This window comes from Bombus huntii, chromosome 12 (genome assembly GCF_024542735.1).
Source record: "Bombus huntii isolate Logan2020A chromosome 12, iyBomHunt1.1, whole genome shotgun sequence".
Lineage (NCBI taxonomy): Eukaryota > Metazoa > Arthropoda > Insecta > Hymenoptera > Apidae > Bombus > Bombus huntii.
In genome coordinates, this window is record NC_066249.1 from 9,443,687 (window position 1) to 9,455,785 (window position 12,099).

Below are 12,099 nucleotides of genomic sequence, written 5' to 3' on the forward strand. Positions count from 1 at the left end.
CTAAACACATCGAAGTTCATTACCACTACGTTTACGAGTACGTAAAGGAAAATAAGATAAACATAATAAAAGTAAGTACAGAAGAAAACACTGCGGATATTTTTACGAAGGCACTGTGTAGAGAGAAATTTGAAAGGTTTAGGTCATGGATGAATGTAAAATAAGAGAAATGTAAATAAAGCGATAAATGTTAAATATTTTGTTAATTCGACAAGTATGTAAATAAAATTAAGTGTACAGTATAAATGTAAGGAGGCGTGTTAGGGAAGTGATACATTTACACTCTACATAAGAGTGTGTGTGTAAAGGTCAGAGGGCGTCCAGGTCTTAGTGGAGACAAAAGACTGTTGCCAGATGTTAGAAGATTCTGGATAGTCGGTTGGCGACAAGCGTGCGTGCAAGACGTTCTTCAGAGTGTAATATAGATGTATAGCTGTTGTGTGTGAAATATAGTCAATTATTTGTATTTCCAAATCCTCGAATTTCCTTAACAACCCCCTAATCACTGGACTACTTGATACGACGGACCAGATTCGCAGGCTGAGGAGGCACTACTCGCTAGACCTAAACGCTAGATTCATTTAGTTATCCAAATTAAGCATATGCACTTACTTATAATACTTATAAATTATACCTATCTATAACAAGTATTAACTTATTGTAAATAAACAGCCATGTCACTGCGCCACGCCTGAAAAATTACTGAAAATTCTCAACGCGAGAATTGATTGTAATTTCAACAAATAAATAAAAAAAAAAAAAAACTTTCTCATCTCTATGGTGTGCATGCCAACGGGTCCAAACGTCTTGCGATTGCAACACCTGAAAACACGAGGTTTCGAACGCTCATAGCCATTGCCTGGATTTCATCATCCCTGGTTCCAAGGAAAGATAAAGAAGCCACTTGAGGATGCCGTAAACTATGCCCTCTCCCTTACTAGTATACAGATCAGCGGGCTTCAACGGTTTCTCGGCTGCGACGCCAAATATACTCGGTTATTCTTTGTACAATCGTCAACGTGGACGAACATTAATTCAAGTGAAACCACACAAGTTCGGCATTTCCAAATATACAGAACATACTATAAACGCGATTGTTTTGAACTCGTTCAATTACTTTCTTACATATCAGAAATGGGATACACTCACGTGTTATAGTGCGAAACATTTAACAGTGATCTCGTGCAGTGCGGAGTGCGAAGGAAGAAGGAAAAGAAGAAAAAGAGAAAATGAACGGGCCGGCACCTCGCGGTCCGCCCATTACAAGCTGGAAGAGGAAACATGATTCTTCCTCGAACATCTCGCCGGTACAACACGAAAGACGCAGGCCGAGAAACGCAATTGGCACAACTGAAGCGATTGGTAGAGGAGACTCAGCCTCCATACGCGTCCGCGTTCTCGATCGCCGCGCGCTCGCGTTCGCGCTCACCGCGTGGGTGTCGTAGGAATCCGGCCAACGACGATCGATTAGATCATAGAACATATTAAAGAATCATCGAAATCAGAAAGGAAATAGCTTTCTTACAAACTCGCCCTAATATTATATTACGTTTCCCTATTAAATGAAACAACTTTCATGTGAAATATCTTCTTGCATTTTTGATAATTAGAGAATAAAGAATAATTCAAAAAAATAATAAAAGTGTGTATCCATTTACATCAAGTTGGAGCCTATCGCTGCCAACAGTTTTCATAGGAGGTTGACAGAGTTTCTTTCAAGAGTTTAACGAATGTAGCTTCTATAGCTACATATGCATACTACATTGGCTGCATTACGATCGAGAATTGAGTTGAATGTACTAATTTCTATGTTCGCCGTAGCGAATCATAGATGGCGTAAGGAACTCTCTAACTTTTTTCAGTTCGATATTTTTACGATCATATAAACAGGCCTCTATACTCGCTAGGGAAAACCGTCCGAAAATTGAATCGTGTCTAGTCGTGAGAAATTCACATGAAAGATCAACAAAATCAGCGTTCTTGCGAGGTAGATAGAGACGAGTAGAGTATTTGTGTCTTTGTCTAAGACATTGATATTATGTCACGCATGCGTAGAACAAGAACCTTCTTGTCTTCCACGTTGATTTTTCACGACTCAATTTCTGAACAGATTTCCCTAGACTTCGGTATATGAGCATCGAGACCTTTTTATATGATCGTTGGTATTTCAGAACCAACAGAACAGAAGAGACACGAAGTCTCATTTAATGCCACGACTATTCTGTCCTCAGTTAATGCTAGCAACTCGTGCGGATTATTGATCAGTCTCAGTGACGTAGTTAAACAAATGGTCGAACATTTAATCGGTTGGATACACTGGTGAAAGGTACCGCTGTCAGTAATAATACGACTACTACACCGCAAGATATTTTTATCGATAATGCCGACGCCTCAGATGCGATCAAGTAGAGTCAAACAAAGGTTATCAACGATGCATTTTGGATATTCCATCAAACAGACGAAATTTCTGTGAGAAGCCTTCGCATGGACAAATGGCTCCAAGATAGAAAGCTTTGGCTTTTAGGTAGCACACTACCTCTGCTACCAAGGAGGTAAACACTGACTATTTTGTTACGAATCTTTCCTTTATTCAACCTTTCACATTTAATATCCATAAAATTTTGTACGATATTAATAATTTTTGTCTTCTTTGCGAAATAGTTTTGAATCTATCGCTTTACGGTGACGATGATGATTTCTCAAGTAGAGAATCTGTTAATAATTGAATAAAATCCTTTCTTTATTTAATTTCTATTTATAGCATTTTCATTTTTATTGACAATATTAATATTAGATATATTATTAGAGTAGAGTTAGAATAATATTAGATATAATATAATATTAGAGAATTATGATAAATACTAAGTTGTTTTTTTTTTGGTTATTATTATCAGTAGTCGTATTATTAATGACATTGTCATTAGGTGGTAATAACAAAATCCGCAATCACTTAGTTGCAACCCAATATATTATTTTTCGTAATCTGAATATCTGTGAATATATTCGTGGCGTCTTTTCGAATTTTAACATGTATATGACATAATGGTATTTTTGTGACATTTTTCTATTTTATTTAATTTATAGCCAATTTTAGTTTTATTTGAAAATAGAACATTTCTTTCTATTTATTTTGCTTAACTTCACATTTACTGTTTGCAAATTTATTGTTTACAAATAGTTTTACGTTTTTTGAAACAAAGAATGGTAGAAAAATATAAGTAAAGGATACCATGACCGGAATCTGAAGATCTACTCTTTCCAGAACATTTAACTTTGACATTGAATTAAATCGATCGATATTTGCTATGTAGTTTAAACACGTAAGACACATTGTATACATTAGACGTTGTGAATAGCCATTAAATACAGTTGATGCATTAACAAAATTTTAACACTAGTCCTAAAGTAGAGTAATTTTCTTAGCGCAAAACAATAATTGCTACACAATGTGGTAGTTCGTCGAACAGTTTGTTAAAATGTCAAAGGATGAACTTTCATTACTTTAAAGATACTGCCTTAACGTGTCAAATATTACGACTACAGATAATAAGAAATATAATCCAAAGATGACGTAAAAATTAAATGACAAAAATAGTGTACAAGTTGATTGTAGGATATTATTACATTAAATGTTAAAATATATTAAATTTTTATATTATTAATGTTAAACTTTGTAATACTTTAATAGTACTAGATCACTTTTCGGATAGTATTATGTGTAGCTAGCTGGTTTTATACGTTCAATTCCTTGTCATAAATACGAGAATAACATAAAATTTCTGGAAAATAAAAATCTTTTCAAAATCTAGTGAGTTCTTGGGTTCTATGTAGTTCTCGCTAATATAGTTGCATCTATAAATATTAAGATAATCTAATTGAAAAATGAATATTTCATATGACTGTTCTACATTTTCTGCCATAAACTTACAATATATGCGACTGCCACTAAAGATTTCATCATTGTGTAATTCATACCCTTCTTAGCGCATTCATAATATAATCTTTACTAGATTAAACTTATTGTCAGAGTTCTAAAGAAAAAATGACGAATCCATATCTAAAATTTCCAATTATTCTATGTTGTAATTAAACTGTTTATTTTATTCAAATATGATTTCCAACTAGTCTTATTAAATCCACTAAACTCGATTCAAAGTTGCATAATTTGCGTCACTTCATTTCTACGCTAAAAACAATCCACCTTGTTTCATGGTCGTTATTTAAACATGGACAATATGGCAACTTAATATCGATTATCAATAATCAAGAAGTCAACAGTAACGTAAAGTAGTCTTTCAGCGGGTTCAGTAGCGCTCGGCATGTTCAACAATCAGGGTGTTTCAACATCAAAATCCTATGAACTCCATTCTGGGATTTTTGTACGTATAAGATAATTGTTCAAATAAATATGAATAAATTGTAAAAGAAACGTTGCACAATAACGAATATTCTAAATGACAGAACAATATAAATTAGGAAAGTTTTGTTTTTACACTTTTATGCATAAGAATATTACATATATATTTCATATGATGCAAGATTTTATTTCTTACAACAATCTAAATCAAGCAATTCTTATTGCTGAAACTTTCTGCATAAGAATATGTGTTTCGTATTAATTTTAATAATAATACTTTATTAATAAAGGTTGTATTATCAAACAATTCGAATCATTTTTGCAACATAATGAAGAAAGCTACCGTAAATTATTAATGAAAACAAAATAGGAGTTTTATCAGTTTCTTCTTGTCCATGTTGTAATTATAGGATTCGTATTACGACCGACATTTGTAACAAGTAGAACTTTACTTTACATACGATTTACAATAATAATAATAAATAATATAATTATAATTATAATAAATATAATGTAATAATAATTATAATTGTGATTATAATTATAGTAGCAACAAATAATGAATAATAGAATTATATAATAATAAATATTCTTTGAGCAGATAAAATTTACAATTGTTGCATGAATTTAACGCAACGCGACGCGGAAAAAGGTCTAAATCAATTCTATTACTTTTTACTCGGCGGTAACCCGCGACTTATTTGATGAGAACAGTAACGGTATTAACCTTATTATTCTTCAGCAGACTATATTTGTGACATCATTTATGTTGACATTATTTTCTTAATTATAACGATAAAGAAGGTTTCTTTAAAAGATTTCTTACCATTCTTCAATCCACTTACTTAATAGGGACGATAACTGAAAGTTGTTCCTTATTAACTGAAGTTAATAGATTTTCGATTCTCATGACTCACGAAATTAGCCAATTCAATATGATACCATTGCAGAGCAGTTGAAACGTTTTTAATTAACACCATTAACCTTTTTGATGGCAGCGATGCATTTTCTACCGATTTAAAGTTAATTCTGTCTTAACTGTTTAACGATAGCTAAATTATCGAATATCCGGAACCACTGATTTTGGTAACGCTAAAACAACACGAATATGCTGATGAACTGTTTCCACTTGTCTCGATATGGTCAACGATTTAAGATTTGCAAACTATGGGCAGCGTGTGCCGCTTTGGTAAGCTTCCAATGGACTCACGAAACTCACATGTTCTTCATAACCTTTCAGTCTTTATCAAAAACAAAAATATCAGATTCAAAATGGAACATTTTCACTGAAAGTTTGTACGATTTATAATATATACATAAAGTGAGTCACAGAAGTATTCGTACCCTTGCAATTACAATTTCATTTGATGTTTAAAGTTTATATCATAACAAATTGCTGTTTTTCAATAAACGATATATCGATCAAAAGCTTAATTATTACATATATATTCCTATCGATAAATAATGCAAAGTGTTTATTGTTAAAAAAGATATTAGTTATATAAATTCAATAATTATAAAAATACGAATACTTCTGTGACTCACTGCACATGTAAACTTAGAGAAATATGAAGATAAATAGAAAAATGAGAGAAACATATCGAAGACTAAACATTGTGAAGTATTAAATAAAAAACAAATTTGTTTGTGCATTTGTTCACTATACAAAATAACACATTTTCCATATGATTATTCGGGAGACATGAGATTTTTACACAAGCTGGTCTATATTACGTGATTTAAGGGCGCCTGCGCTCTGAATTCCGATTCGAATAAAGCGAAACAGGGGAGCTTGACCCTTGGTCATTGGCGAGAATACAGACAGTCTGATCCGCAGCCTTTACAGTGCTAGCATGCTCTTTGCGCAACAGTTCACCTCTTTGCCATGTCTTGCCAAGTATAAAAAGTATGTACGAGCCCAAAATTTACTAGAAACTTTCGTTTTATCCGCTATTGGTGGAAAGATTTCTAGTATCACGTCTACTGGCAATCCTATAAGTTACACATACCTTAATACTCAGATAGGGGACACTTTTACTTATTTCAAATCTATTGCATTTGCATACAAAACTATATTTTCCTCATTTATCCGTGGAAAAGTGAAGCTGTTCCCAAAAAGAATATGTATAAGTACAAAAAATAAAATATAATTTACTTAGAAAATATTATTATAAATTTACAAATCTTTGCGGCTACGTACAATAAGATATTTTATTATTTAAAATAAAAAGTTCTAAATCGTAGAAGTTTCCCCAAATTAAATACGTTTGTATTTATTACTTATCCTTCAATCTCCTCACTTGGCCATATTTAAATACAGGTGGCAAAGTAAGAAAGTAACTTACCTTTTTCAAAAGTGTTCTTTTGCTTCATTTCAGACATTAACAAGATTATAATCAACATTAATTAACAACATAAGGATCATTTTCATTTATAATCGTTAGTGTATGTATACGTTCTAGAATCAAAAGTTAGTATGTAGCTAAGTGCTACGCTGTTCATCCAATAAATGATGTGAGAAATGTATTTCATGAATCGCGATTGTCATTGCACTTCAATGGGAACACGCGTGTCACAGAAGATAACATCCGCATCGTACTCATAACTGTGTCACATACTTCGATACAGAACTACTAGTAAAAAATATCGGTGTTTCACGACCTCTCGCTATTCTATAATTCTTTTAATAATGATCGCATCGAAATATAAATTTCAAATTTCACGTAATTAAATAATCGAAACACAACACTATGAAATGGTGAATCATTAAAAAAGGACAAATAAAGAAATATGATATAGAGTATATGTGTACAATAAGCAAGTACATATATATATATATATATATATATATATATACTCTTATCTTTCAATGTCAACATTATTTCCTTATTAATATTTAAGTACGATGTCTCATTGAGCTACGTACCTATATGGCTGTATCTCGTGACCAATTGTAATTATTACTTATAAAGAATTTATTTTTTTTTATAGGTCACGCGCGCCAAGCAAGGCGATGGACCGATACGAACGACTGGCGCGTCTTGGGGAGGGTAGCTACGGTGTAGTCTTCCAGTGTAGAGATCGGCAAACTGGAAAATTGGTAGCTGTTAAAAAGTTCCAACAAACTGAGGATGATCCTCTTATACGCAAAATCGCACTACGTGAAATAAGGCTTCTTAAGGTCAGTCGTTATGCTTGAAAATACAATAATGTGTAAAATTCTTAGGCCACTTATACAATATAATCACTATCATTTGACTTATCGTTACTGCAAGACCTATTGTCAAATCATACTACATAAGTCACATGGTAGCGATATAGCAGAACAAGCATGATCATTTCAAAATTTCTGTATCATCGTAATCTTTATCATAAATATTATCGCCACCTGAAAAAAATTAGATATTTTGTTTATCAATCTGATACGTATATACTGTGTTTGAGATGATAAAATGTCTTAAATTGAAAGAAGACGGAGATCGTATAATATCACAAAATAGAACAGCAGTTTCAATATTTAATAAGTTGAAAAGAGATTCCTTTCCTATGCCTGTAGTATGTATACAAAAAGAAAGGGTGGAGAAGAAAGGAACTGTTAGATATCACAAGGCTAGGATCAAGCTATCTGAAAATAAGTCTCATGTCTTTCTTTACTTCTCTCTTCTTCCAACATGGTTCTAACGCTTTACGTATATACATATGTATACCCATACCTTCAAGTGAACGACCCCTTACAAGCTGAAGGTACTACAGCTCGCAGTGGCTAGTCTCGAATTAAGAAAACTTCGTTCAAAAAATATGGAGAAATTCTCAAAAGTATTATTAGCCTTAATTAGAATATAGATGTTTGACATTTCATAGAGTTTTTTAAGAATATCGATCAGCTCGTGGAAGAAAAATTCGTGCTCTTGCACAGCAACGTAGCAATATAAATTCACCGTCGACGTCGACTGCAAGAAGTGGCCAACGGTCAATACCGTGGCGGTCAATATCTTAGCGTGTTCTGCTCTCGATGACCTAACCTTATCGAAATAATCAAAGAGTTCTCTTCCAAACATATGCGCATTCAAACGAGCGTCCACTCTGTTCTGACATTTCGCCTCAAGGATAACTTCTTTCGTCCGTACAGCAAATACGGGGCGTGATGTTAATGATTTTCTTTCCACACGACTTTTGATCGCAAACGCTGTCCGCAATAACAAACCAAAGCAAAAAATTTCTGATTTCGATAATTTTTTAATATATTCAAGATCTATATAAACTACAAAAAAAAGATAAGAATACTAACGCCAATACTAACGTATACGCTAGGAACGCACAATTATTGGTAATACTTATTGTGTATGGTGCCTACACTGCCAACAATTTTTTGCGAATATCTCGGAAACTAAAGTTGAGCGATAGTTATATATATGGGAAAAGTTGTTCATAATGTTGATTTCTACACATATTCAAAAATTATCAAAGTCGATGTGGTGAAAGAAAGCTTATATATTATAAGAAGGTAACTACGAAACTGACATCATCTTAGATTTACATGATCTTCTAATATGTAATAGAAATAAAAATTTTAAACAACTTCTTTCTTTGCATATTGCCGTCAGACTCTTCTAATTTTCGAACCTAACCCCAATCTAAATAATCATTCACAATTACATGTGACGCGATACTGTAAGAAATTTTTTTGAAAATCTGTTCCAACGACAAAACGATTTTGTCAATCGAATATAGAGTATCGAAAAATAATTAATTAAATTCTTTATATTACGATATAAAAAGATATTCGCAACGGTAGTTAATTAAATTTACAGCGCGCTACGAGGCGACTGTCATGTAAACTTGGGGGTTGGATGATAAAATAAAATAGCTGAGTCGTAACGCAACTATCAATTTTGCTTTTATTAAACTTTATTATGAATTCAGCAATCACAGTGGAATATACACTGAATTAACACACATAAATCACAGTTCACTCCAACAACTTTATGTAAAACTTAGTTACACTGATACGTTAAGTACGCGACCGGTCTAAGGGTAGAAACTCGGTAAAAGGTGTTGACTATTCTAAAGATAGAGAATGAATGGTTTAGTGACGATGTTGTGGCGGAGGAAAGCTAGGGGTGGGTGTGTCTGAGACCACAAGATGAGCTGATTCGTTAAGGACAATTTTGTTTAGGAAAGCAAGGGCGATAGACGTTGCTTTTGATTGGAGCACAAGAACCCTGGTGGACTAGGAAGGGTCTTAGCCGCCCATGAGAGAAAATTGCTAACGGAAAATACCGAATGTGAGAAAACTAACTTTCCCGTATCTTCTCGTAGTAAACAAAAATATAAAGAACACTGGAAATAGAAGATGCTTGTTTTTGTTCGTCTTTGGCGAAACTTTTCAAGACGTGAAGGCGAACACTTGAAGATAACATAAATGAAGTCCTCTCCCTTCCTGCATCGTGGACTTGCGGGCCCTAACGGTTTTATGATTCCGACACTTAGGATTATTCTCATTCATTCTTAATACAATCGTCAACACAGACGAACGTCGAAGAATATCCTACGCGACTTCTGTTATTTCGAATCAACGCTTTCGAATAACGATCTTATACTTAACTCACGTAGTTTTACCTTACGATATAGTAAACAATTTTCAGTATAAAAATTACTGTAATTTATAATGTATCAATCTTAAACTTTCTTTTATGTGTCACTTTCATACTGTTGTACCAAAAAAAGTTGAACTGTTGGTTGTTTAATCCTTGAGTTTCCCAAACTCATTGTATTGCGTGCAGTATATTTAAAAAACGTTTTGATTATAAAGATAATTTGATTTCTAGAATTTGAAACATCCGAATTTAGTCAATCTTCTGGAGGTCTTCAGACGGAAACGGAAATTGCACCTAGTCTTCGAATATTGCGAGTACACGCTACTGAACGAGATGGAGAGGTATCCGAGCGGATGTCCAGAAATCACCACGAAGCAGCTTACATGGCAAATTCTGCAGGGCATCGCGTATTGTCATCGACTAGGTTGCGTTCACAGGGATGTAAAACCGGAAAATATTTTAATTACAGCCGATGGCGTAGTGAAATTGTGCGATTTTGGTTTCGCACGAATGCTCAGTCCTGGTGAAAATTACACAGAATACGTCGCAACTAGATGGTACAGAGCGCCTGAACTGCTGGTAATTTTTTTTACAAAATATAATCATTTCTTTCCATTACTTTTTTAAGATTCCATTCTATACGCACTTGTTATTAATAATTCATTATCTCTAACCGTTGAAATCTTGTGCGTGACATTAACGATAAATTGGTTAAAACAAAAAATAAAATTAATATAGATATTAATCTAGCATACTAATAAAAAAATTATATATTTTTTTGATTCGTTTAAATAATGTATTTTATTAATTAATTCACTAAGGATATTTATTCGTATTCTGCTTGGATCTTTTTCGTACTTCTAGATTTTATTGACTTGTATTATAATAATTAAATTATTTTTAATTACTAAGAGAACGTGGTCTTCAACAGGTAGGAGATACTCAATATGGTACACCAGTCGATGTGTGGGCAATTGGTTGTGTTTTCGCAGAATTAATACGTGGAGAAGCGTTATGGCCAGGAAAATCAGACGTGGATCAATTGTATTTAATTCGAAGGACTATTGGTGACTTATTGCCGAGACACATAGCTATTTTTCAGCAAAATGAATTTTTCGCTGGTATCACTTTACCGACTCCTCAAACCCTCACGCCCCTCGAAACTGCTCTACCTAATAGAGGCAATACAATTCTACAGGTGAATTTTTACATTGCTTTCTTTATCTTAAATGAACGGTTTAAATAAAAAATTTTTAGTAAATTGATTATAGGAAGATTTAATTGACTCCATTCATTTCATCTAACAGCTTGACTTTCTTAAGAAGTGTTTGAACAAAGATCCTGACGAAAGATGGTCTTGTGAACAACTTCTACAACATTCTTATTTTGAGAATTTTCATTTCAAAATGCCCGAAGTTGAAATGGAGGAATTCGATAAGCTTAAAAAATATCGAGATCGATCACGAGTATGTACAATTTTATAATAACAAGAATACAATGAATAATGAACCAGATAGAAAAGATACATGACATTTTTCTTACTACAAAATTTATATCAAATACTAAAATATACAACAAGATAATATATTGCATACAAAATTGGTAACAAAAATACCCTTACCTACTGTATATCTATTGTATTTTAGAATAGTAATTACAGTCAAATGGTATTACCCCAACTTCCCAAGCCTGGTGCTTCAGTACATAGTCAAAATGAAAATCGGCCGAAAAGCTCCTCCATGCATCATCAGCAGCAGGACTTCGATCATCTGCCTATGATTAAAGGCTGTAATTAAGCTCCTCTGTGATTGTAATATAATTATACATGTATACATATATATTTATTTGACTATTTATTTAAACTTTATAGATTTTCATTATATCAATTAATGATTGTTAATAAATTTTATTTTTGTTTTGCACGTTTGTGTTTATAACTACTGAAGAGATTTTGTTTAACTAATATGATTTCAATATCATATATATATATTTATTTATTTATTGTATCTATATTACATATACATCTTAAAATAAAATTTTGTATAAAATAATATTATTGTATACTATTATATATATTTATTTATTTATTTATTTATAAGGTACATATATATTAATAGATTGTTCTTCTTGAAAGTTAATTACAAA

General features: G+C 32.7%; 1 protein-coding gene across 3 annotated transcripts; it reads left to right on the plus strand.

The window, feature by feature from the left end:
• Nucleotides 1–2,139: 2,139 nt before the first annotated feature.
• Nucleotides 2,140–12,005, plus strand: LOC126872218 (cyclin-dependent kinase-like 4). Of its 3 annotated transcripts, none has more exons than XM_050631904.1 (6): nucleotides 2,140–2,552; nucleotides 7,349–7,538; nucleotides 10,186–10,533; nucleotides 10,886–11,152; nucleotides 11,262–11,420; nucleotides 11,601–12,005. In XM_050631904.1, exons 1-6 carry the CDS (start codon nucleotides 2,485–2,487, stop codon nucleotides 11,748–11,750), a joined length of 1,182 nt encoding a protein of 393 aa, XP_050487861.1. In that variant the 5' UTR covers nucleotides 2,140–2,484; the 3' UTR covers nucleotides 11,751–12,005. The 3 variants fall into 3 exon arrangements, with proteins under 3 accessions (XP_050487861.1, XP_050487863.1, XP_050487862.1); XM_050631906.1 differs by lacking the exon at nucleotides 2,140–2,552 and adding an exon at nucleotides 4,008–4,379; XM_050631905.1 differs by lacking the exon at nucleotides 2,140–2,552 and adding an exon at nucleotides 5,911–6,263.
• Nucleotides 12,006–12,099: the final 94 nt, after the last annotated feature.

Excerpts from the sequence above, each read along its gene's own strand:
- LOC126872218 (XM_050631904.1), top strand. The coding sequence starts at position 2,485 with ATGGACAAATGGCTCCAAGATAGAAAGCTTTGGCTTTTAGGTAGCACA. Across the intron at positions 2,553-7,348 it reads CTACCTCTGCTACCAAGGAG|GTCACGCGCGCCAAGCAAGG; the intron begins GTAAACACTGAC and ends TTTTTTTTATAG. Across the intron at positions 10,534-10,885 it reads ACAGAGCGCCTGAACTGCTG|GTAGGAGATACTCAATATGG; the intron begins GTAATTTTTTTT and ends GGTCTTCAACAG.